This window comes from Cervus elaphus, chromosome 13, assembly GCF_910594005.1.
Source record: "Cervus elaphus chromosome 13, mCerEla1.1, whole genome shotgun sequence".
In the NCBI taxonomy this organism is placed as follows: domain Eukaryota; kingdom Metazoa; phylum Chordata; class Mammalia; order Artiodactyla; family Cervidae; genus Cervus; species Cervus elaphus.
The window spans coordinates 29,516,187-29,542,736 of NC_057827.1; the positions used below are offsets into that span (position 1 = coordinate 29,516,187).

General features: G+C 44.3%; 1 protein-coding gene across 4 annotated transcripts in view; it reads right to left on the reverse strand.

Moving 5' to 3' along the window:
• Positions 1–26,550, reverse strand: part of CTXND1 (cortexin domain containing 1) — a 45,921-nt gene that overhangs the window by 3,989 nt on the left and 15,382 nt on the right. The window contains exons 1-2 of one of the 4 annotated variants that reach the window (XM_043922449.1): positions 16,754–16,848; positions 187–350 (exon numbers count right to left, since the gene is read on the reverse strand). Coding sequence is in view for 1 of the 4 variants with exons in the window: in XM_043922446.1 (XP_043778381.1) it covers positions 211–350 (140 nt within the window). In the remaining 3 variants the exon portion in view is untranslated. Of the gene's footprint in view, positions 1–186; positions 351–5,812; positions 6,218–16,753; positions 16,849–26,550 lie in introns of those variants that run through there. The other 3 variants (XM_043922448.1, XM_043922447.1, XM_043922446.1) reach the window with 3 other exon arrangements.

Sequence of the window (26,550 nt, forward strand, 5' to 3'; positions counted from 1 at the left end):
AGGGCAGTGCAGATCAGAGGGTTATGCCCACGTACCTGCAGTGGGGGTAGGGGTGGGGGGGGGCAGAGCACAACCCTGGGTTCTTATGCACACCCCTGGAGTGGAAGTTGGCTCCTTCCCCTTTCCTCCTGAACATGAGAGCTGAGACCTCGTGCCCAATAAGGTCTCTTCCCAGAGGGCACTCACCTGCTGGTCAGAGTGATTACCACTTCATAAGGGCCATTGGGTGGGCACGCACCCTGGGTGGGGCTGCTTCAGGAGGGAGGCGGGGGTGACCCAGACATCACAGCTGGAAGCCAGAGAGAGCAGTGACCTTTCCTTTAGAAAGCAGGGACCCAAACTGGCAGCAGCTGAAACAGAATAGGACAGAAGAAGGCTGGTCACTTCCCACGATGCCTAGACTTGAGCTGGACTGGCAGAAAAGTCTGGCCTGGAGAGTTCCTGCCTGAGCATCGTGGTGGGAGCAGCCACACTTTACACTGATGCTTTTTTTCTTTCCTTCTCTCTTTTAAAAAATATAACATTAAAAATTGTGATAAAATAGACATAACATAAAATTTACCATGGTGACCATGGTTAAGTGTACAGTTCAGTGACTTTAGGACATTCAAATCTTCGGGCAGCCATCACCAGAGTCTCCAGAGCTCTCTTCAACTTGCAAAACTGAAACTGTGCCCATGAAACAATTGGGATGAATTGGAAGATTGGGATTGACATATACACACTGTTGATACTATGTGTAAAATAGATAACTAAGGAGAACCTGCCGTACAGACAGGGAACTCTGCTCACCGCTCTCTGGTGACCTGAATGGGGAGGAAATGCAAAACAGAGGGGTGTATGGATATGAGTCCCATTCTCTCAGCTGTATAGCAGAAACTAACACAATGTTGTAAAACTATATTCCAATAAAAATTAATTAAAGGTAAAATAAAAATACAACTGTAAAAAATTGTTGTAAAGTATACATAATATAAAATTTACCAAAGTGACCATGGTAAAGTGCACAGTACATTGGCTTTAAGGCTGCGTTTCATAGCTGGACTCAAGTCTGGCCTCTCAAACACAGACTGAAATCCTCAGCTCAGCATCTGCCCTAAGTTAATATCAGAGACCCCACACCAATTATAAAAGTCAGACCTTGGAGAAATTGTCTGGTGGCTCTCCCCTGTCTAGTCTGGGGCCAGAACTGGGCCCTATAACCTGGCGACGTGCCCGAGGAAGGTTATCGACATTTTCTGGATCCTTCAGCTGGGATGAAAGCCAAGAGTGTGGATGCAAAGAACAGATTCTTCCACCCTCCAGATGGTGTGCGTTGATTAACGTTAATTACAGGGCGGACACACATCCCTTCCAGCCCCGCTTCCCATTGAGGACCTGACCCCCAGCAGTGATGCAGCTGAACTCAGCTGTCGTTCCCTGGGATCTGAGGGGCCGACCTTCCCAGGGGTCAGCTCAGTGGTCCCCAGCAGAATGTAACCGTCCTTCAGCATAGAGCCTGCACAGGCCAGACACCCCATCTGCCACCTGCTTGGGGTGGCTGGAGGGGAACTTGCTCCAGAGTCAGCGTTTCTGATCTGGGCCAGTGAGCGACCCTGAAGGGAATGGCTGCTGGACTGACCTGGCACAATTGTGAAAGTGAGCAGTTTTAGGGTTTGGGGGCAGCAGATCCAAATGGGGGCTTCTCAGGTGGTGCCAGTGGTCATGAATCTAATGCAGGAAACACAGGAGACATGGGTTCGATTCCTGGGTCAGGATGATCCCCTGGAGGAGGGCATGGCAACCCACTCCAGTATTCTTGCCTGGAGAACCCATGGACAGAGGAGCCTGGTGGGCTGTAGTCCATGGGGTTGCAAAGAGTTGGACGCGAGACTGAGTACATACTCTCCTAAATGCCTTATCTCCAGTTACAATCCCATTGAGTGTCAGGACTTCAGCATATGAATTTGGGGGTACACAATGCAGTCAGAGCAGCATGTCAGTTTCTCAAGGGCAGGGTCCAAGTCTGACCAAGGGCCACTACCAACCTGGACCCAGGACAGGCCCCCGCCTTGTGGGTTCACAGGAAATGTCAGAGAAGATGCAAACTTGCTTAGCTTCTGCCCTCCGGACACCAGTGGTATGAAGGCAAGGAGACTGAAAAAGCACGTCACTTATTACTTTGGGGATAAACAATCAGCTGTATCGACAGCGCGAATTCAATCAGGTAACAAAGACCAGAGCTGATCACGCACAGTAATCTGCTGGTTCTATAAATAGTGGCGGAGCCATTACGAAAGGTGACCCGTCAGAATCACTTCCCCAGATGACAGATGGGTTAAGTGGAAAGCATTTGCTCAGGACACAGAAGATGCCCAGTGTCATAACCTGACACTGATTGTGTTGTCCTGAGGGACTGCACTGGGTGGCCCCACTCCTTCCTCAGAGCAATTAACAGGCTTGCCAGAGGGAGATGATGAGTCTGTGCTAAGAGATGATTAAGACCAAAAACGACTTAGGAATTTGTTTGGAAATCAGCGATTTTTAGAAGACGGCTGCTCTCATCTCCCTATTCTAGGCTTCAGCTGCCACATTTCCAGCCTCCGGGCGACCCTGCTCGCTACAGACTGGCCCCCACAACTCAAACTGGCTCTGCCCAATCTATCCTGTTACTGTTCTGAAGTCAATTTTGGTATACTGAGTGGTATGTCTCAATCAAATTTTGTATGTTCCGTGCTTTGTCTCAAGTTTGAAGTCGAGGGGAGATTCTGTCAGCAACCAAAGACCTCTGTTCAGACCTGAATGGTGGGTATTACCTCCACTGGCAGGCCTTGTCCCTATACTTGTGTTCCTAAGTGGACAGTTAACCACCCCCTACATCGTCTATTTGCTTAATATTACTGGGAATGTGTGCTCAGTCATGTCTGACTTTTTTGGGACTCCATGGACTGTAGCCTGCCAGGCTCCTCTGTTCATGGGATTCTCCAGGTAAGAATACTAGAGTGAGTTGCCATTTCCTCCTCCAGGGGATCTTTCTGACCCAGGGATCGAACCCAGGTCTCCTGCGTCTCCTACATTGGCAGGCGGATTCTTTACCACTGAGCCACCTGGGAATCCCAAATCAATACACTGTGCAGTGTTAAACACACTGCACCCTTAAGCTGCTTGTTCATTTTATCTTCATTTCAAAAATCTGAACATAAAGCTAGCATATACTTGAACTCTTGGTGAAATTTAAATATTAATAAAATGGTATATCCGTAAGTACAGACCATAACTACTAGCTGGGATGGAAAGATGCATGGAGGAGATGGAATTCATGCAATATTGTGGAGAGAATTTGTTATTTTCTAATATTTAAATATTTTGATTCTTATGTTTGATCTATAAAAAACATGGGCTATTTTTGCTCTCTTTCCCCAGGTATGGAAAAATGCAAACAAATCAATCAAAGGTGCACAAGAGCACACTGTCCAGCTACTAGAGAAGGAGCGACTCACTGGGAGGCTGTTGGGAAAATGCATCTTAGAAGGGAAAGGAAAACTAAAATGAAGGTGGAACAAGAGTATACCATCTTTGGGCACTTTTGCAGTCAGACAGGGCTTCCCTTGTGGCTCAGATGGTAAAGAATCTGCCTGCAATGCAGGAGACCTGGGTTCGATCCTGGGGTCGGGAAGATCCACTGGAAAAGGTAATGGGTACCCACTCCAGTATCCTTGCCTGGAGAATTCCATGGACAAAAGTAGCCATATAGGGAGGGGAAAGAAACTGCACAAAGATATGGAGGGTTTCATCAGCAGTCTTGCTGACACTATAACATCAAGATCTGAGGCATGGGACTTCCCTGGTGGTCCAGTGGTTAAGCCTCTGTTCTTCTGATGCAGGGGGCACAGGTTCGATCTCTGACTGGGGAAGTTCTGCATGTGGTGTGGTATGGCAGAAAAAATAAAAGAAGAAAGTCTGGTGCCCTTCCCAGTCTGCTGATCCATCAGGTGTGCCAGTCATAGCCTTGGTGGTGGCAAAAACAACAAGGACAGTCAGAGGAAGGGCATCACTAAGAGACCATGAGAAGCAATGAGAGAACAGGATCAAGGCTCTTCTTGTCCTTACACTAAAAGATCCATTATTTGTGGTAACCTTAGTGAACTTCGATTCCTTATAGAATCACTCTCAAATAGAAAACCCTACTTTCTAGTGACTCTAGATGATTGTCAAAAAGAAATCTTCATTTCTGATAGGCAGTAAATTGAATAGTGCCAAGAAGGGCACTAACTTTCTACTGGTTATGAGGAGCAGGTTTAAAAAAAAAAAGATAATGCTACATTGTTAAAGTGTATATGTTGTTTGTTAGTCCTAAATTTTTTATGAAATAAAAAAATGCTTACTCCTTGGCAGAAAAGTTATGACCAACCTAGACAGCATATTAAAAAGCAGAGACATTACTGTGCCAACAAAGGTCCATCTAGTCAAGACTATGGTTTTTTCCAGTAGTCATGTATGGGATATGAGAGTTAGACTATAAAGAAAACTGAGTGCTGAAGAATTGATGCTTTTGAACTGTGGTGTTGGAGAAGACTCTTGAGAGTCCCTTGGACTGCAAGAAGATCCAACCAGTCCATCCTAAAGGAGGTCAGTCCTGGGTGTTCATTGGAAGGACTGATGTGGAAGCTGAAACTCCAATACTTTGGCCACCTGATGCGAGAAGCTGACTCATTGGAAAAGACCCTGATGCTGGGAAAGATTGCAGGCAGGAGGAGAAGGGGACAACAGAGGATGAGATGGTTGGATGGCATCACCGACTCAGCAGACATGAGTTTGAGTAAACTGCCAGAGTTGGTGATGGACAGGGAGGCCTGGTGTGCTGCAGTCCATGGGGTCACAAAGAGCTGGACATGACTGAGCAACTGAACTGAACTGACCTGAGTCCTAAATTGTATCCCAGTCTTTTGCGACCTTGTGGACTATAGCTCACCAGGCTCCCCTGTCCATAGGATTTCCCAGGCAAGAATACTGGAGTGAGCTGCCATTTCCTTCTCCAGGGGATCTTCCCCACCCAGGGATTGAACCTGGGTCTCCTGCATTGGCAGGTGGATTCTTTACCACTGAGCCACCTGGGAAGCCCAAATATAGCTATAAAACAATGTAAATGTTAATAATTTAAAAAACAAAAGTTACAGAACAGAAAAACTTCATAAAGATAACTTGTATCTAAAATTCTGCATTATTTCAATAAAACCTAGTAGAGGGAAGGTGGAACTAAATCAAAATGTAATAAAATTTTTATATAATTTGGGTAGTGTAAATATTTTAATAATTTTAATTAATTCAATAATTTAATGCAAATTTTATTTTAATACTGATAGAACAGTGTAGATTAAGATACATGTTTGAATATTTAAAGATAACACTAGGAGAATGATATAAAATAATTGACTATTAAATTAGTTAGCTGAATAGACATTTTTATTGCCTATAGGGAATATACACTGATTTCAAGTGTTTATAGAACATTTACAAAAATTGATTTGGTATTTATTTACAAAGAAAACATCTATATATTTTAAAAAGCAGAAATTTTACAGGCTATACTTTCTGACCACAAAAGATTAAACAAACTAACAAACCAACAAGCTATTTGATTTTAATAACGTTAAAAAATAATGATTGAGCTGATGAGGAAATTAAGTATAATTACAAAATATTTAGAAAATCACTCTAATGAGACTACTACATATTAGAAGTTATGGAGTGAGGTGAATGACAGCTGTTTATTATACTCAGGGCCACATCACCTGGGGAAGATAGTTGATATTAACAGCTAGGAAGTGTTTACCTTACAGCATAGCTGGTTCTTCCAGGTGCGGGCTCTTCCAGCCTTCCCAAGAGCTCTGTCAAGAGACCCCACGTCACAGCTTCTTAGCTTTGCTGCCATACACCAACCATATTCCTGGGCCTCTAGTTAGCCTCCAGGATAGCTGATTGCCACCCATCCCAGGATCCACAGCCTCAGAGGTTCAAACCATTCCTCTCCTGGAACTTCCCTTCTGGTCCAGTGGTTAAGAATCTACCTTGCAATGAGAGGGGATGCAGGTTCAATCCCTGGTTGGAGAACTAAGATCCTACATGACTTGGGGCAGCTAAGCTCATGTGCCACAACTAGAGGACCCAAGCACCCCAACGAAGATCCCGTGTGCCTCAACTAAGATCTGATGCAGCCAAATAAACACTAAAATGCTACTCTCTCAATTCATCCCACCCTCTCCTTCCCCTTCAAGAGGGAGGGGATATATGTATACCTATGGCTGATTCACTTTGTTGGTACTGCAGAAACCAACAGAACAATTACCATCCAAATTAAAAAAGAAAAGAATAAGCAAAAAAAAAAAAAGCATTCCTCTTGTACAACAGAAACCAACACAACAATTATCATCCGATTAAAAAATAAAAATTAAAAAAAATACAAACACCAACCTGTTCCTTTCTTAAGAGACCACCAATTCCAGGCAGGGACCTGCCCCAAAGTCTAATGCTTTTATCCTCACGATGACTTTATTTCAGAGGCTGTGTTGCTCTTTCCTCCCTCTGGATATTGTTTAGGCAAGGCGTGAGCTACTGAGGCAGATTTTCAGAATGTGAATCTCAGGGGCAAAGGGTTAGACTCTCAATCAGTATCCATTCATGAGGCTCTCAGACGACTCATGCAAATATGCCCGCCTCTCCCAGCATTTCTCTAGGTCTGCACATCAGCAGTTTATTTCCCAGAAAGAAATGTCAGATTTCCACCTCTTTGAATATTCTGCCACACAGAACCAACATGGCATTTAAAAAATGTCTGTCTTTATCTCCTCTAGCGATAGAGAACTTTGAAGACCGTCTTCCTGTTTGAGAGGGCTGGGGCTCCGTCAGCTGCACGGCGCGTATGTTTTCTGCCTCTACTTGTGTCACACATATGGCAAGAGAACACTTTCTGTTGACAGTATTTCCCCCAAATTCACGCAAATCCCTTCTGCAGAGCTCCACAAATTGCCTTCCTGCATTTGAAGGGTAAACTAACAAGAGCCCAAAGTTTTGCAAACTGGCAAGTTTTCTGAAGAACATAATTCATTTCCAGCCATGAGTTGAGATGTTCGCACTTCCTTCTTACAAATTTTACAAGTGTCCTCTAGCAGCAGGGGGGCCAACAAGCTGACATTTTCTATGCTGCAATTCTCCAAAGTAATTTGAGCCTTGTTTTGGATAATCAGTCTTTCAGTGTAAAGTCAGACGCAATGAACTTGGACATCATCCAATCCAGTGCCATTATTTTAGAGTTAGGGAGACTGAGGCTTAGAGAGGGCAAAGGATGGGACTAATGATCCCTTTATAGGACCAACACTCTTTTTTCTTTTTTTTGGCCATACCATGCAGCATGTGGGATCTTAGTTCCCCAACCAAGGATCAAACTCAAGCCCCTTGTAGTGGAAGTGTAGAGTCTTAACCACCAGACCTCCATGGGAATGCTGGTTGCTGCAGAGGACAGTGACGTGACACTTTCCATGATCTTTCCAACAAACATCTCTGGTTTTCCTGAATTCCTTCCAATGGCAGAAGGTAGGTGCTAGTGCCAGGACCAGAGGTGCAAAATTCATCCTGTATTTTTTGTCTGTGCCAGTGATAAGCTGGGCCTCTGTCCTACTATGGATTGCGTAGCAACACAGCTCTAAAAAGAAAAATCTAGGAAACTGAGACAAAACTGCCAAGGATGAGGGCTGGTGGAGATTCAAGCAGGCAAGGGGCTGGAGTCCTATTTCAATGATTATGGTATTTGCTTACTACTGTATTTAAAATGGATAACCAACAAGGACCTACTGTACAGTACAGGGAACTCTGCTCAGCGTTATGTGGCAATCTGGATGGGAAGGAATTTCGGGGGGGAGAATGGATACATGTATACCTATGGCTGAGTCCCTTTGCTGCGAACCTGAAATTATCACAGCATAGTTAATCAGCTACACTGCCATACAAAATAAAAAGTTAAAAAAAAAAAAAGACTATGGTGTTGGCTATTGGTTCCTGGTAAATAATTTCCACCAAGTTAAGCAAGCTTTATTTCTCTAAGTTTTAATTCCCTTACATAGAAATAAAGGGGATGATAGGATTATTGTGAGGATTAAATAAAACATGGGAAATTCTCAACACAGAAACTGACACCTAGTAAATGCTGAATAAATGCTAGCTGTTCCTATTAATTCTAGTATTCTAACAATTTTCAGGATCTTTTGAGAAGAACATGTGGATTTTTCACTGTCTATGAATAAATACCTTAATGTTGAACCAAATTTACATCCTGGAATAAATTCTACTTGGTATACTATTTTTAAAACACTGCTGGATTCAAATATTAATATTTTATCTAGGGAATATTACAACTATGACTAAGTAAAATGGATCTATTGATTCTTTTGTGTGCTATTGTGTTAGATTTTTGTATCAAGGTTATGCTAATTTCTAAGCACAAAAGGAAGATTTCTGTATAATTCTGTCTCCAGTAGTTCATATCTGTTCCATAGAAGTTTTTTGAACTCAACTTGTGTAATCTTTTTTGGAAATGTGTGATGAAGAATACTTTTCAATTTAAAAAAATGTTTATTTATTTTGGCTGTGCTGCACCTTCGTTGCTGCATGCAGGCTTTCTCTAATTGAAGCGAGCAGAGGTTACTCTCTAGTTGCAGATTGCAGTGGCTTTTCTTCTTGTGGAGCTCAGGCTCTAGGGCACAAAGGCTTCAGTAGTTGTGGTGCAGGGGCTTATGGGAATATTGCCAAACCAGGAATCAAACCCGTGTCCTCTGCATTGACATGGGGATTCTTAACCATGAGACCACCGGGGAAGCCTCTTTTTCAATTTTTTAATGGATGTTGGCATATTTAGATTTTCTACTTCTTCTTATAGCAATTAGGGAAACAATTTTCTGCAGGAAGAAATTGTCCATATTACATAAATAACATAAAATTGTAATGGTCTTCTCTTACTGGGGCTTCCCTGGTGGCTCAGCAGTAAGGAATCTGCCTGCAATGCAGGAGACCTGGGTTCTATCCCTGGGTTGGGAAGACACCCTGGAGAAGAAAATAGCAACCCATTCCAGTATTCTTGCCTGGAAAATCCCATGGACAAGGGAGCCTGGAGAGCTACAATACCCGGGGTCGCAAGGAGTCAGACATGACTGAGCCACTCACACTTTTCATTTCCCATATTGATACATGCTAGTTCATATGTTTTCTCTGTTGCATAGAATTCTGTGGTTGGACCACGATTTGTTCATTTCCCCACCAAATGATGAATAGTTGTATTATTTCAAATTTTTAATGATGAAAACAACGTTTCAATGAACTTTCTTATGCATATACCATTGGGCCAGGGTTTTTTTGCTATGGTGTGTTAACTGGACTGCAATTCTTTAGTCCTATAATTAGACTATCTCTAACTTTCTTGTGCTCAGTAGCTCAGGGGTGTCTGACTCTCTGTGACCCTTTGGACTGTAGTCTGCCAAGCTTCTCTGTCTAAGGGATTTTTCAGGCCAGAATACTGGAGTGAGTTGCCATTTCCAAATCCAGGGGATCTTCCCAACCCAGGGATCAAACCCATATCTTCTGTCTCCTGCATTGCAGGCAGATTCTTCACCTGCTGAGCAACTGGGAAAGCCCCTTGTCCTGTGCTTAGTCGTTCAGTAGCATCTGACTCTTTGTGACCCCATCTCTGTCCATGGGATTCTCCAGGTAAGAATGCTGGAGTGGGTTGCCATGCCCTTCTCCAGGGGATCTTTCCAACCCAGGGATCAAACCCAGGTTTCCCGCACTGCAGGCATATTCTTTACTGTCTGAGCCACAAGAGAAGCCCCTTGTATAGTGCCAAGTTTTCCTCCAAAGTGGTTGCTCTAATCCACACTTTCTCCAGCATTCTTTAGAAGCTGCTACCATTCATATCCTTGGTAGGACTTGGTATTGTCAGACTTGCATTACTACTGTTCTGGTGGTGTGAATGTATGTCATCGAGGATTTAACTTGCATTCCCCTTATTTCTAAGGATGTTGAGTATATTTTTTACATTTACTGGGCATTTCATTTTTCTCTTTTTGAATTGTTGGGTTACTTTTCTTTTTCTTGTTTGTTTCTTCATTTTAGATATCATTCCTTTATCGGTCCTGCGCTTTGCAAAATCTCCCCCACCCTTCACCTGTGGCTTGTCCTTTAACTTTGTTCAGAGAATCTTATTTACACTTGCTCATATTGTTTTAAATTTTAATGTAGTCAGCCTCATTCATCTTTTCCTTTATAATTTATACTTTCTGTAACTTTTTTTTAGGCCATGTTATACAGTATGTGGTTGTAAGAGGTGATGTGATGGATATGATGGATGGGATGTGATGGATATAATGGATATGAATATGAGAGTTGGACTATAAAGAAAGCTGAGCACCAAAGAATTGATGCTTCTGAACTGTGGTATTGGAGAAGACTCTTGAGATTCCCTTGGGCTGCAGGAGATCAGTCAATCCTAAAGGAAATCAGTCCTGAATATTCATTGGAAGGACTGATGCTGAAGCTGAAACTCAAATACTTCAGCCACCTGATGCAAAGAACTGACTCACTGGAAAAGGACTCGATGGACATGAGTTTGAGCAAGCTCCTGGAGTTGGTGATGGACAGGGAAGCCTAGCGTGCTGCAGTCCATGGGGTTGCAATGAGTCAGACATGACTGAGCATCTGAACTGAACTGATACAGCATGTGAGATCTTAGTTTCCCAACGAGGGATCGAACTGTTGTCCCCTGCATTGGAAGTGTGGAGTCTTAACCACTGGATCACCAGGCAAGTCCCATTTGTGACTTCTTAAATCCTTTCCTATCCTGATGTCTTGGATATATTCTCCTATATATATTTTCTAAAAGTTTGAAATTCTGTTTTTCTTACTTAGATTTTCAATCCATCTGAAACTGATTTTCATGTTATCTGATATAGAGTTTAGAGCTATGTCTCCCCCTATGGATAAACTATCATCTTATCCCATGTACTGACTAGTCTGTCTTTTCCCCAGTGATTTGTAACACAACCTTAAGCTTCCATCTACACACTTCTGGGCTCTTTATCCTTTTAAAATTTGTTTGCTGTCTCTCCTTGTGCCAGTACATGCTGTCTTCAATTCCATTATAAAAACTTTATAGTTCATCTTGATATATACTAGTCCAAGTCCTCCATCTTGTAATTTTATTCAAGAGCCCCTTGGCTCCTCATGTATGTTAGAATCATTTTGCTGGGATGGTGACTGGCACAGCACTGAATTCATATTAGCAATGAACTGCCATCTTGATGGCATGGAGTCTTTCCACTCGTGACAAAGGTATTCAGGCTCTCATACATGTTCATTGATCATCTTTCATCATTTTCTCTTTGTGAAAATGCTTATTTTCTGCTTATTTCTGAGTACTTAATACATATGTTATGATTTTCTTTGACATAATTGGGGAAAATTGAACATAGATTGAATATTGTATGATATTAGGGTTAATTAGAGTTAGAGTTAATTTGTGTTGGTTATGATAGAGGTATTGCAGTTATGACTATATAATGTAACTTCTTAAGCCTATTTGTTACACATAAACACAACACACACACACATGCATGTATCCTGTTCCTCAGAGGAAATCACTATTCTGATATCACCATGCATTAATTTTATCTGTTTATAAACTTCATATAAATGAAACCAAGTGTGTACTTTTTTGTATCTGACTTCTTTTGCTCAAATTATGGTCTATGACTTTTTAACCACATTTCTGCATCTATCAATAGATCATTTTTATTGCTGTGAAGTATTCCATTGTGTGACCACAGCACAATTTATTTATTCACTCCACAGCTGTTGGCCATTTGGGTTATTTCCAGCTTGGGCCTCTTATGAACTGTGCTGCTAAGAAATTGTTGTACTTCTTTGCTTATCTTTTGGTGAATATATGTACTTATTACATATATTGTTGTATTCCTTGAGGTCAGGTGGCTGGACTGTATTGTAGTTGAATGCTCAACTTCTGCAGATATTGCCAAAGAGTTTTCCAAGTTAGATGCACATTGGCATGCCTTTCAGCAATTCCAGTCCCTCTGTGTCCTCATCAGCATCTGGTATTTTTAGGCTTTTACATTTCAGCCATTCGGATGGGTATATTGTGGGTCATTTCCTTAATGTGAAATGAGAAGGGTTTTGTTTTTTTTAGCTATTTGTCTAGCCTCCTCTATGAAATGCCTATTCATGTCTTTTGAGCATTTACTTATTGGGCTATGTGTCTTTTTCTTTTTGATTTGTAGGCATGACATATATTCTAGATAAGAATCTTTTGTCAGATCCATGTATTGCAAATATCTTCTCTCAGCCTTTGTGTTTCCTTTCCCTTCCCTTACTGATGTCTTTAGTGAACAGAAGGTCTACATTTTAATAAAATACAGATCATTAATCTTTCCTTTTATGGTTAGTGCTTTCCACATCCTATGTAAGAATTTTTTTCCTACCCCCAAATCATGAAGATCTCCTATGTTTGCTCCCTAAAATTATATATTATATCACAGAATTATAAAATATATAATTTCTAGGAGCAAATGAATGTCCATGTTTGGTGTTAAGTAAGGTTCACATTTTTTCCCCAGACATCGATCTCTCTTGCACCATTTACTGATAACACCATGTTTTCTCTTACTGTATTACAGGTCAAGTGATCCATATAAGTGGGTTGATGTAATGATTTAAAAATATGTCCCCAAATCCTTCCAAAAGGGGCAGTCCATGGTTCCTCCCCCTGAATGTGGATGGGCCTCTGTGGCTGCCTCAAGGAATAAAATGAGGTGGAAGTGATGTCGTATCACTTGCAGGGCTGAGTTAGAAAGGGTCATATAACCTTTGTGGTCTCTCTTGGACAGTGGCTCTAGGAGCCTTTCGCCATCATGCCAGGAGCTGCCTGGGGCTGCCACCTGGAGAGACTGCCTGAGACCGCCCGTGGCCGAGGCTGTTCCCTTTCCAGCTGTGTGCGTCTTCCCAACCCACATGCCAGCCATGTGAAGAGACTTGGAGACCCCAGCCCCAACCAGCATCTGCCTGCCATGACCTGAGAGATCCAGAACTGCCTAGTGGAGCCTACTTCAGCTCCCAGATATGTGATCAAAATAAATGATTACTATTTTTAAAAATTATTTTTAATTGGCAGATAATTGCTTTACAACGTAGCGCTGGTTTCTGCTGTACAGCAAAGTGAATCAGCTCTACATCCACATATAGCTCCTCCCTCTGGGGCCACCCTCCCACTCACCCCCACCCACTCCCCTAGGTTAAACAGTTACTATTAAGTCAAGATTTGGGTAGTTCATTACACAGTGATAGATGACCAGAACCGTCGTCTATTTCTGGACTTCTTTATCTTGGTTCTGTTGTCTTCCTTTTTACCAAAACCACATTTTCTTATGCTAGCTTTATCCTAAGTCGTGCTCAGCTTGTTGGGATGTTGGATATCCTCATATTTCTGTCTGCTCACTTCTATGAAAGGAGCTATAGAAATGATATTGGAAGCCACTGTGGCTCCTTCCACAATTACTTGGGTTTGACACCCCCAGGCGTCTGCTCTAAGAGCTGCGGGGTTCCACCCTGGGCACAGTGACTGAAGCGGGGAGCAGTGGGCGAATTTTATTTCGGAGAATTTGGACCAGACACAGAGGGAAGAGTTTAGTCCTTCCCGCCTCCCTGGGGAAGGTGGGCAGCTCAAAAGCCACTCTGAGAAGCAAATCCCCAATCACAGCCAATAAAGAAAGAATAGGGCAAATAACCACACGTGTATGTATGGCTGAGTCCCTTCACTGTCCGCCTGAAACTATCACAGCATTGTTAATCGGGTAGACCCCAATGTAAAATAAAAAGTTAAAAAGAAGAAAGAACAGGGCGTATTCCTGGTTTGGCTCCTCTGTGATGGGTTGAGGGCAGAGCTTTATAAGACCCGTGTTTCTCTAACATCCATCCGCCTAACCTGGTTTCTCCTCCAACTCCTGCAGTGAGGTCTTTTTTTTTTTTGCTCTTAAGATTTTTTTGATATGGATCATTTTTAAAGTTTTTATCGAAATTTGTTACAACATTACTTCCGTTTTATGTTTTGGTTTTTGGCCCCAAGGCATGTGGGATCTCAGTTTACCAACCAGGAATTGAACCCGAACCCGGGGACTGGAAGGTGAAGTCTTAACCAGTAGACCACTGGGGAAGTCCCTGCTGTGAGGTCTTTCCTAAGAGTTCTCCTCCCCCTCAGTATTTGCTGGATAGGGGGCGCCAAATGTCCCTTCCCCCTGCTCTTCTCCCTGGCTCTCCTGCTTGGGTTATCAAGTCTCCAAGAGCATATTCTCCATCTCGTTTAGGAAGCAGTCCATGCACAAGGTGCTGGGGGCAAATGGCAAGGTTCTCCTGCAGGAGGCCCTGGCATCGTTCTCAGATTGGAGTTTTTCAGTTTCTCCTGCTCCCTGGGGCTGAGTGCTCCAGCGCTCCTGCTGCTCATGCCTGCTGCTCTGGCCCTGAGCCTTCTGCTGCTGCTGGACACACACCCACTCCTGTCTTGTGGGAGTCAGCCCCTGACATAAGAGCTGAGCATTCAGTCATTGGTGTCAACCTGATTCTGTCTGCTTCACAGCTTCCAGAAATTTTTATACCCTTCTGCTCCACTAACTCCTTTTCCAGCACTGCTACAGATGTCTACATTTTTGTCAGTTTTTTAAAAAAAATTAATTTGTTTATTTGGTTGCATCAGGTCTTAGTTGTAGCGCAGCATGTGGGATCTTAGTTCCCTGACCAGGGATCAAACCCAGGTCCCCTACATTGCAAGGCAGATTCTTAACCAGTGGACTACAAGAGAAGTACCCATTTGGTCTACATTTTATTTCTTTGGTAATTTTAGTGGATGTAAAGAACCAAGAGAAGGAAAAACATAACCAATTCTTCATTTTGAAATGAGCAAGATTTGTCCCCCTCCCACCCATATCTTTTTTGAGAGCTTCCCTGATGGCTCAGGTAGTAAAGAATCTGCCTGCAATATGGGAGACCCAGGTTCAATTCCTGGTTGGGAAGATCCCCTGGAGAAGGGAATGGCTACCCACTCCAGTATTCTTGCCTGAAAAATTCCATGGACAGAGCAGCCTGGCGGGCTACAGCCCATGGGGTCGCAAAGAGTCAGACACAACTGAGTGACTAACACTTTCACTTTCACCCATATCTTTGCTCTTTTGTCTATTAACCAGTCTAGTCTTCGTATCTTATTTCTGGGGATCATGGTTTACTGAGTTTTATTGAGTGAGCACAGCACATTCTATTTAAATTTTACCTCTGTTCTGTGAAATACATAATCTCCTTCGTGCTTCCCCCGAATCTTGAATTCCAGCTCCTTCCTTAATGTTACAAAGAAAAACAAATCAAACACAGTAAACTTGTCATGTAAAGAAAATGTCCCTGTGTTTCCTACAGCAGATTGAATGTCCTTCACAGGCACCCACCTTGGTGAGCAGTCGGGGACACTGACTCATCAACAATATCACAGTCTTCCACTGTAAATATCACAGTCTTCTACTTCAGCTTTTCAGTTTCCTTTATTCATTTTTTATCTGTCATTCAACTGCCCACTTCACACAGAGGCTGACTTCAATGGTCCATTGTTGTTGATGTCGTTGTTCAGTCGCTCAGTCATGTCCAACTCTTTGCGACCCCATGGACTGCAGCATGCCAGGCTCTCCTGCCCTTCACTATCTCCTGGCGTTTGCTCAAATTCATTACCATTGAGTCGGTGATGCTCAATGGCCCATATCTTTATGTAAACGAGCAGGCTCTCTGAGTTCTCTCTCCTCCCTCCTCTTCCTCCAGCTGATTCTGGCTGTATGAGGGGTTAGGACGTCCTAGTGGTGGAAAAGAAGGATCTTCAGATCCGAGCATCCCCCTCTGGATCCTTGCTGGCTTCTGGTCCTGGAAGGGCTACTGCTGGAGTGTTCCTGGTCCCTTCTGGACCTTTGGAACGACGGGCTTTCCCTGTTTCCAGGTCGCCCGCCCTCCATGGTCTCACTTCCTCCCACCCCTGGGTTCTTGCCCCTCTCACACGTGACACCCAGGATGTTTAGTGATGTCTGACCATTGTGCACAGGCAGTGGGGAGCCAGAAGCACCACCTCAGCCAGTGGGCCTCTGTTGGGTCCACTCCTTACTATTTATTGATTAGACTATTTTACAGATCTGCAGAATGGATGTAACTTGTGGAAAACTGATAGCAATGCAGATGATTCTTGCCCAGTAGCAAGGCAAAGAATTTTGCCTGAAAGAAAAATCACCCCAAAGGTTACAGTTTCTTGCTCTGTAGCATGTTAGAAATTCTGCCTGTAAATCAGCAATTGTATTCAAGCAGTCTTGCTTTCATGGACTTGGAACAATTTACTTTTTCCAATTCTCTTGGAGTCAGCCTTACCAGCCTGATAGTCCCTTCATTAATGAATTGAATAAATCATTGCTCACTTTATATACTGGGATTCCCAGGTGGCTCAGTGGTAAAGAATCCACCTGCCAATATAGGAGATGCAGGTTCAATCCCTGGGTCAGGAAGATCCCCTGGAGGAGGAAATGGTAACCCACTCCAGTATTCTTGCCTGGAGAATCCCACAGACAGAGGAGTCTGGCAGATTATTGTCCATGGGGTCGCAAAAGAGTTGGACAGGACTGAGCTAATGAGCACACACAGAAGGTGGTACCTGGGTTCCAGGGAGGTAGAGGGTGTAGATTCTGTGCCTCCTGGTCATCCTGGTTTCTGTGACCCCCCCAGCTCTTCTCTGTTCGAGCTGTTGGCTTTGGTAACTTGAGGCTGGTGTTTCAGTTCTTTGGCTGACATGGCTTTTCACCAGCTCGCCCAGGTTGAAGAGTCTCTGAACCCTCCTCTCTTCTCCATCCGCCTGACATCTGTGCAGCTCCGGAAGAGGGTGGTGAGCCTCGGCACTGGCTCCAAGGACACACAGAAACCCCGGAGCTCGAAAAGGCCAAACTCCACAGCCACCTCACTGGGACCACTACGTTTGGTCAGCTGTGTTTTTAAACAAGTCCACTTCATCCAAATTGTCAAATTGACCACAAATTGTTTATACCCCTCTCTTACTATTCTGTAATATCTGTAGGAGCTATTGTAATGCAGCCCTTTAATCCCACCCCCCCCCCCGTTTTTTTTTAACTTATGTGGATTGGAGAATAGTCGCTTTACAATGCTGTGTTAGTTTCTGCTACTCAGCAGAGTGAATCAATCACACAAATGAATACACCCCCTCTTTTCTGGAGCTCCTTCCCATTCAGGTCACCACAGAGCACTGAGTCGAGTGCCCTGCGCGGCACAGCAGGTCCTCGTTAGTCATCTATTCTATACCGAGTATGAAAATACAGGGCTTCCCTTGTGGCTCAGCTGGAGAAGAGTCCGCTTGCAATGTGGGAGACCTGGGTTTGATCCCTGGGTTGGGAATACATGTATACATATATATGTACATATGTATATATGTGTATATATACATATCCATTATATACAGAGTGTGTATTGATACTACGGGTCAGTAGCATTGATATGATGGGTCAGCAGTATCAGTCAGTAATATCACTCCCAATCTCCCAGTTCATCCCACCCACTCCCCACCACCCTTAGTATCCATATGTTTTCAACATCTGTGTCTCTATTTCTGCTTTGCAAATAAGATCATCTATACTATTTTCCTAGATTCCACATTCATTCCTGTTATCAGTAATTAGCATTTTCTTTCTGTTTCTTTACCACTTTATCAATTCTATGAATCTCTTCAAAATGCATGTTTGGGTTTGATGGTTTGGATGCATGTTTGCTATCTATCTAATTGAGATCTACCTTGACTTTCCTATATCCTTCCTTTGATATTGCCATTCATTTTCCACCTCCTTCCCTTGGAAGCATATATCACTGATGTTGGACCTTTCTTCTTTTCCAACCTGTGCATTTAAAGCTATACATTTTCCCATAAGTAGTGCTTTAGCTGTAACCCACAAGCTCAAAATGTTTTTTTTAAGTTTGTATTTACTTAGAAATTTATTTTTTTTGCAGTGCTGGATCTTTGCTGCTACACGCAGGCTTTCTCGAGTTGTGGACAGCCTGAGCTGCTCTTTGTTGTGGTGTGTGGACTTCTTACCAAGGTGGCTTCTCTTGTTGAGGAGCACAGGCTCTAGGGCGCATGGACTTCAGTAGTTGCAGCTCCTGGATTCCAGAGCATAAGCTCAGTAGTTGTGATGCACCAGCTTAGCTGCTTTAAGACATGTGGGATGTTCCTAGACCAGGAATCAAACCCGCGTCCCCTGCATTGGCAGATGGATTCCTATTTACTGTACTACCAGGGAAGTCCTCAAAATATTTTTAAATCTACATTGCAAATCCTTCTTGAACCTATAGGTATTTAAAAGTGTGTTGCTTAATTTCCAAGCGTTTAGAGATTTTCTGGTTGCCTTCTTGTTATTGATATCGAGTTTAATGCTGCTTTGAAGTCTGACCACTACTTCTCTGTGTCCATCCCACTGTCCTAAAGGGGCAGGGACCCCCAGCCCTCAGCGATCCCTCAATTTATCTAATGCGCCTTGCCCCTCCAGGTCCAAGTGAGAAGAAAAGTTGGGGGACACATCTCATCACCTTCAATTTCTCTTTCTCCATTTTGTCAGCCATTTTTTTGTCTTGTCTTCTTTTTTTTTAACTTTTACCTCCCCTGGGTCTAATTCTCCTTCTTGAATGCAGCTAATATCTCATTAAGAATATGGACAAGGCTCTAAACCACAGGAGAAATTTATGAGCCAAGTCCTCTAAATTGGTATGTGAGACGCTAAATAAAGAAGAAAATAAGGGAGTTTGGAAAATTTCTTCCCAGGAAAATAGCCTGGCTTGCAAGGCTATTATTCTGCTGCATAATCATATTTTTGATTGTGTCAGGAACTGAATATGAGTGTGGCCTTCCTTTCTGCATGCCGCTGGTAGCATTCTAATCTCTTCCCCAGCAGATTGTTGTCCAGGATGAATCAGGTGAAGGTGAAAGAGAAAATCCCATTAACTTGGTAAAAATACTTCCCTTCTTGCAACCAGGGAAGGGTCTGTGCACATTGAGAGCAGCCATGGTCAATACCTGTACAGAGTTTCTATTTTGGAATAGGGTTTCCATTCATGGTGTTGTTAAAGCAATAACAATGGACTGCTTTGGTTACCGAGCTAAGCAGGTTCATGAAATTATGTCCCAGCCCTGGGCACATAAATGGTGTGATGCTTCTGGGACCAGAGTGGGATTGGAAGTGGGGATCCACAGTGACTCTGAGGAGTTCCTACTTTCCTATGTTTGAAAGGTGGGCATGGGAACAGCCAGGCTAGAGGAATGGGGTGCGATCTGCCTGGAACACTGAACACCTAAAGACATGCCATCAACAAGCAGAGCGATAGTGAGGGTTGTAAACCAGGGCAGTGGCAGTGAGGACCAGCAAAGTGTGGACAAAGAGGTCAGTGAAAAAGGGAAAACCCTTGGCTTTTCTGTCCCTCCCTTCTTTTCCTAAAGCACAGAGAACTCATTTACAAATCTCACTCATTTGGAGCGGTTTAAATGTCTTATATCAGACCAGTAGCCAAAGAGATGTTTAGGTAATTGCACCTACATTTCTAATCTGAGTGCCATTTCATTTGCGTCCTTATGTAGTTATTTACCTTTTCAACACTGGCAAAGAGCCTTTAACAGATTTTTCTTTTAAAGGAAGAGAATCGGAGCTTCCCTGGTGGCTCAGTGGTAAAGAATCAGCCTCCAAAGCAGGACACACAGATATGATCCCTGGTCTGGGAAGATTCCACATGCCAAGGAGCAGCTAAGCTGCAACTACTGAGCCTGTGCTCTGCAACAAGAGAAACGATTGCAGTGAGAAGCCCTCACATTGCAATTAGAGAGTAGCCCCCACAACTAGAGAAAGCCTGTGCAGCAATAAAGATCCAGCACAGCCAAAAATAAATATAAATAAATCTGTTAAACAAAATAATAAAGGGAGAGAATCAGCCTCTCATCTCCTCATAATGAAATTGGGTTGCAGGACATGGATGAGCAGAGCAGTGAGTCCCTGGCAGGGAAGTGATACAACCAGCTCTGCTCAGTCTTCCTCTCCCCCTCCCCACTTCCCCCCACCCAAAACCTCAGCAGGGGGTGTCTTTTCATAAACAATCAGGCTGTCTCAGGCATATTGAGCCATTTCTGCTGTTAATTCTCACCTGCTGCTGCTGCTAAGTCGCTTCAGTCCTGTTCAACTCTATGCGACCCCATAGACAGCAGCCCACCAGGCTTTCTTGTCCCCAGGATTCTCCAGGCAAGAACACTGGAGTGGGTTGCCACTTCCTTCTCCAATGCCTGAAAGTGAAGTCGCTCAGTCGTGTCTGACTCTTAGCGGCCGCATGGACTGCAGCCTACCAGGCTCCTCTGTCCATGGGATTTTCCAGGCAGGAGTACTGGAGTGGGGTGCCATTGCCTTCTCCGGTAAATTCTCACCACTATAGTTAAAATCTCAAAGCCCTTTCTCATGGGAAAACAGCAGACACTTGTAGGAAGTTCCTTTCTTAGGAGGGGAGAGAAGTGGTTACAAGTTCAGGTCCTAGAACAAGATGTCCAGACTCAGATTCTGGCCACCTGGCTTACCGGCTAGGTGACCCTGGACAAGTGATGTAACTTCTTCAAGCATCAATCTTCTTATCTTTAAAAAGGGGATAATGATAGCCCACAAATCTCACTGGATCTCTGAGAAGAATAAAAGAGGATATATGTCAAAAGTGCTAAGTGGAGTGTCCAACAGAGAGTAAACACGTTATGAAAACAGTCGCTGTTGTTTTTATTTTTGATGGTTTCCCTCCATAGATGTTGCAGGGCTTCCCAGGTGGTGCTAGTGGTAAAGAACCCACCTGCGAATGCAGAAAATGTAAAGAGACACTTGTTCAATCCCTGGGTCGGGAAGATGCCCTGGAGGACAGAATGGCAATCAACTCCGGCATTCTTACCTGGAGAATCCCAAGGACAGAGGAGCCTGGTGGGCTACAGTCCATGGGGTCACAAAGAATCAGACAGGACTGAAGTGACTGAGCACGCATACACTCCACAGGTGTCAGTGCCCCACGCTGACTGCAAGAGTAAACTGGATTCCATCCTTCAGCCCGCACACCTGCTCTCAGGGCTAGGTTCCCCAGGACACAGACAATCACACGGCAGATCACCTGGTGTCCTCTGACAAGGGGACATCCCACAATGACTGAGTGACCTAGGCTGGAATCAGAGGGCTGGGGGCCGCACTCCGCTGGCTGCACCTGCTGATACGAGGGGTTCAGGGGAGCCGCACAAGCCAGTGTCTCCAAAATGACTCAGACCAGCAGAGGCACGCTGCAGGACACTGACTTGGCTGTCCCCGGGAGTAATTAATCTCCCTGAAACTGACGGCCCCTTCAAGGCAGGCAGCCACAGTGGCTGTGTGCATCGGAGCTGCAAGACTCCTCTGCACATGTGAAGATGTTTGTGAGCACAGATGATGCCCCTGCAGGCATCCTTCAGAGTGGGAGCAAACTGCTATGGAAAGTCCAAATGACCTTGAGCAAGTCACTGAGCCCCAGCATCCTCACCAGGAAAACAGGCAGGTTGTTGTGGGGGATTCCGTCCTTGTGTGCAGGGCACCATGTGGAAGCCAGAAACCAAGGACCACCAGCCTTGTTCCCTCAATGCATTTGCAGACTTCTTGGTGGGGTGGGGTGGGGTGGTGACATGGGTTGAATACGGCAACTTGACCTTTTGGAGGCTGAACCTCTGACTGGGGGCACTTGGACGAAACTTGGAAAAAAAATCACTAAATATATATACATATATACACACACACACACACACATATATTTAAAAAAGAAACAACAGGCAATGTGTTAAATGAGGGGATCAGGGGTGGGTGCGAGTCTGGGCAGAAGCTGGGTGAAGGACAGAGAAAGATGGGCTGCCTGTTATTATGCACAACATCTAGAAATCAAAACTGGGACACTATGCTTTGGGTGTGTTACATTGCCTCTGTCAAAATGTCCCTCTCGGACTCCCCTGATGGCTCAGTAGTAAAGAATCCACCTGCCCAGGCAGGAGACTCAGGTTTGATCCTTGATCCGGGAAGATCCCACACGCCTTGGAGTAAGCAAGCCCGCGGTGCCACAACTACTGAGCCCACGCTCTAGAGCCCATGTTCTGCAACCACAGTAGCCATCACGATGAGAAGCCCATGCACCACAACTAGCAAACAGCCACGGCTCTCCAACACTAGAGAAAAGCTGGTGCAACAACAAAGACCCAGCACAGCCAAAAATAAATAAATAAAATTTTTTTAATGCCCCTCTCTTCACAACTGCAGTTTCACTGGTTCACTCCCCAATACTCCAGTGTTCCGGATACCCCAGCTCAGCTCTGAACCCAAGGCTTCTGCTTGGCTATAGCCTTCTTCAGTGAGGCAGGGACAGTGAGCTGCAAAGAGCAGCAGGCTGAGGGGTGACCCCCGCGGAGTCTGAGTAATGGCTCTGCCTGTTGATGGCTGTGTGACCTTGGTCAGATTGCATGGCCTGTCTGTGCTCTGCAACCAGAGTCCGTCCCCTCCCCCTGCCCCTCAGCTGTTTGTTCTTCCCTGTGGAGTCACGGGGAGATGATGAGGCAGGAGAACCTTCATCTAGTCAAGCAGGAGAACCAGTGTACAGGCTCCTGTGTTCCTCCATCTAGGGTATCCTGTTGGGTTGCCCCAGTGCCTCCAGGGACTCAGTAAGACACCTGAGCAGCAGAAACCTAGAGAATGGCTCTCTCTCTCTGGTACCTGAAGGGCATTTCAGTCGGAGTTAGAGAAGAGATTCAGGACAGAGGCCACTCCCCGCCCCTCGATCTTTTGGCCATGTTGTGTGCACATGTGTTTCCCAGGGAGGGGAACTGGCCAGCCTGACTGACCTCTTCAGCTCAGCATCTCAGAATGAGCTTTCCCCAACTCGTGTTCATCTGTATAACTTAGTTGTAAGCTTGTCTGGCGGGGAGAAGCGGGGGTGCGTGGCATCACGTCACTCTAGAAGGCTGCAGGGGAAACCAAGTCCCTGTTTCTAGTTCCAGCCCTACCTCTGTCCTGAGGGCCCATCTAGCCAGTTGGACGTCCTCCCTGGGATGTCCTGGTTTGTTGCTCCTGGCCACACAGAGGTGCCCTGGTATAGTTCGGTAGTTAGATAGCCCTCCACCCACCCCCAACCCCCCGACATCGCAGCACCACTCTGCCAACACCTTCCCTTCTCGCAGGCTTGAACCTATCTCTGTCCCCTCATGATGATGGCCTGGAGCAAGCTGTTGAACCCTTCTGAGCCCCAGTTTGCTCATCTGCTAAATGGGAACAGCAGAAGTAACTATCCCAAGGGGTGCTGATGAGAACTAAGAAGAATTAATATATACACAAAGCACTTAGAAAAGCATCTGGGAACGTCCCTGGTGGCCCAGTGGCTAAGACTCTGTGCTCCCAATGCAGGGGGCCCAGATTTAATCTCTGGTGTGGAAACTAGATCCCACATGCCACAATTAAATTTCCCCTGTGACACAAGCAAGATCTGGAGCAACAAAATTAATTAATTTTTAAAAAAGAAAGAAACATGTCTGGTTCATAGTGAATACTATATAATATTCCTCAACCAGCTGTCTATATGGACTTATCTTTTGCTGAGGCCTCAGTCTGTTCTGGCTGCTATGACAAAATCCTGCAGACTGGATGGCGTGTAAACAACAGAAATGTATTTCTTACACTTCTGGAGGCTGGAACACCGAGACCAAGGTACCCACAAGGACAAGTAAGGGCCTTTTGTCAGGTTGCAGACTTCCCACGGTGTCCTCACAGGGTGGAAGGGGCCAGGGAACTCTCTGGGGTCTCTCTGATAAGGATGCTAATTTCATTCATGAGGGCACAATGCTCGTGACCAGTCTGGCCACAACTAGGAGCTCCAGTGGCACAATAGGTTAGCACATGGCACTTATACAGTAGAACAGGCAGAGCAATGCCAAGGTTGTGAGTTTGAGCCTCACTGGAGCATAACCCTTTTGGGCCTTCCTAGGTGGGTGAAAAAACATGATTGAGTGACTGAGCACACTCACATGCAGACCCAAATAAATAAATAAATAAATAGATAAATACATGAACTTTTTTTTTGTTTTTTAAAAAAGAACACTGCCTCTTTCTACTCCAACTCCCTACCCCTGGGCTCATGTCCCTTCCAGTCTAAGGCCTTTGAGAATCAGCAGCATTTGGGGGATCAGGCCAAGAAGAAGTTCAGTTGGAAACACATTCAGTTCCAATTGGAGTGGATTTCCATGGTCCACAAAGATTTATGTATAAAGATGCCACGCGTAGCAAGGTTTTCCTGGCTAGTGGCAAGATTCAAACCACAGCTTGTGTGACTTGATCTTTAGACTCTACTGTATTGGCTTTCACGTGTTTATGGTGGTCATGACAGGCTTTTGAGTCTTTTTTTTTTTAATTTTTGACCACACCCTGCACCATGTGCTGATATCTGCTCTGATAGAGTACCTGAAGAACTATGAACAGAGGTTTGTGACATAGTACAGGAGGCAGTGATCAAGATCATTCCCCAGAAAAAGAAATACAAAAAGGCAAAATGGTTGTCTGAGGAGGCCTTACAAATAGCTGAGAAAAGAAGAGAAGCTAAAGGCAAAGGAGAAAAGGAAAGACATACTCATTTGAATGCAGTTTCAAAGAATAGCAAGGAGAGATAAGAAAGCTTTCCTCAGCAATCAATGCAAAGAAATAGAGGACAACAATAGAATGGGAAAGACTAGAGATCTCTTCAAGAAAATTAGACATACCAAGGCAATATTTCATGCAAAGATGGGTTCAATAAGAACAGAAATGGTATGGACCTATCAGAAGCAGAAGATATTAAGAAGAGGTGGCAAGAATACACAGAAGAACTATACAAAAAGGTCTTCATGACCCAGATAACCACAATGGTGTGTTCACTCATCTAGAGCCAGGCATCTTTGGAAAACTCAGCAGTGGCCACAGGACTCGAAAAGGTCTGTTCATTCCAATCCCAAAGAAAGGCAATGCCAAAGAATGTTCAAACTACCATACAATTGCACTCATCTCACACGCTAGCAAGGTAATGCTCAAAATTCTCCAAGCCAGGCTTCAACAGTACATGAACCGTGAACTTCCAGATGTTCAAGCTGGATTTAGAAAAGGCAGAGGAATCAGAGATCAAACTGCCAACATCTGTTGGATCATCGAAAAGCAAGAGAATACCAGAAAAACACCTACTTCTGCTTTATTGACTATGCCAAAGCCTTTGACTGTGTAGATCACAACAAATTGTGGAAAATTCTGAAAGAGATGGGAATACCAGATGACCTTACCTGCCTCCTGAGAAACCTGTATGCAGGTGAAGAAGCAACAATAGAACCGGACATGGAACAACAGACTGTTTCCAAATCGGGAAAGGAGAACATCAAGGCTGTATATTGTCACCCTGCTTATTTAACTTATGTGCAGAGTACATCATGAGACATGCTAGGCTGGATGAAGAACAAGCTGGAATCAAGGTTGCCGAGAGAAATATCAATAACCTCAGATATGCAGATGACACCACCCTGTGGCAGAAAGTAAAGAAGAACTAAAGAGCCTCTTGATGAAAGTGAAAGAGGAGAGTGAAAAAGTTGGCTTAAAGCTCAACATTCAGAAAACTAAGATCATGGCATCTGATCCCATCACTTCATGGCAAATAGATGGGGAAACAATGGACACAGTGGCTGACTTTGTTTTTTGGGGACTCCAAAATCACTGCAGATAGTAATTGCAGCCATGAAACTGAAAGATGCTTGCTCCTTGGAAGAAAAATTATGACCAACCTAGACAGCATAGTAAAAAGCAGAGACATTACTTTGCCAACAAAGATCCATCTAGTCAAAGCATGGTTTTTCCAGTAGTTATGTATGGATGTGAGAGTTGGACTATAAAAAAAGCTGGGGGAAAAAAAAAAACCCTGAGCACCGAAGAATTGATACTTTTGAACTGTGGTGTTGGAGAAGACTCTTGAGAGTCCCTTGGACTTCAAGGAGATCCAACCCATCCATCCTATAGGAAATCAGTCCTGAATAGTCATTGGAAGGACTGATGCTGAAGCTGAAACTTCAATACTTTGGCCAACTGATGTGAAGTACTGACTCATTGGAAAAGACACTGATGCTGGGAAAGATTGAAGGCAGGAGGAGAAGGGGACGACAGAGGATGAGAAAGTTGGATGACCTCACCAACTCACTGAACATGAGTTTGAGCAAGCTCCTGTAGTTGGTGATGGACAGGGAAGCCTGGTGTGCTGTAGTCCATGGATAGGGTCACAATGAGTTGGACAGGACTAAGCGATGGAAACAAACTACTCCAGGTGCAACCTTAGCAGGGATTGAACCCACACTCTCTGCATTGGAAGGTGGAGTCTTAA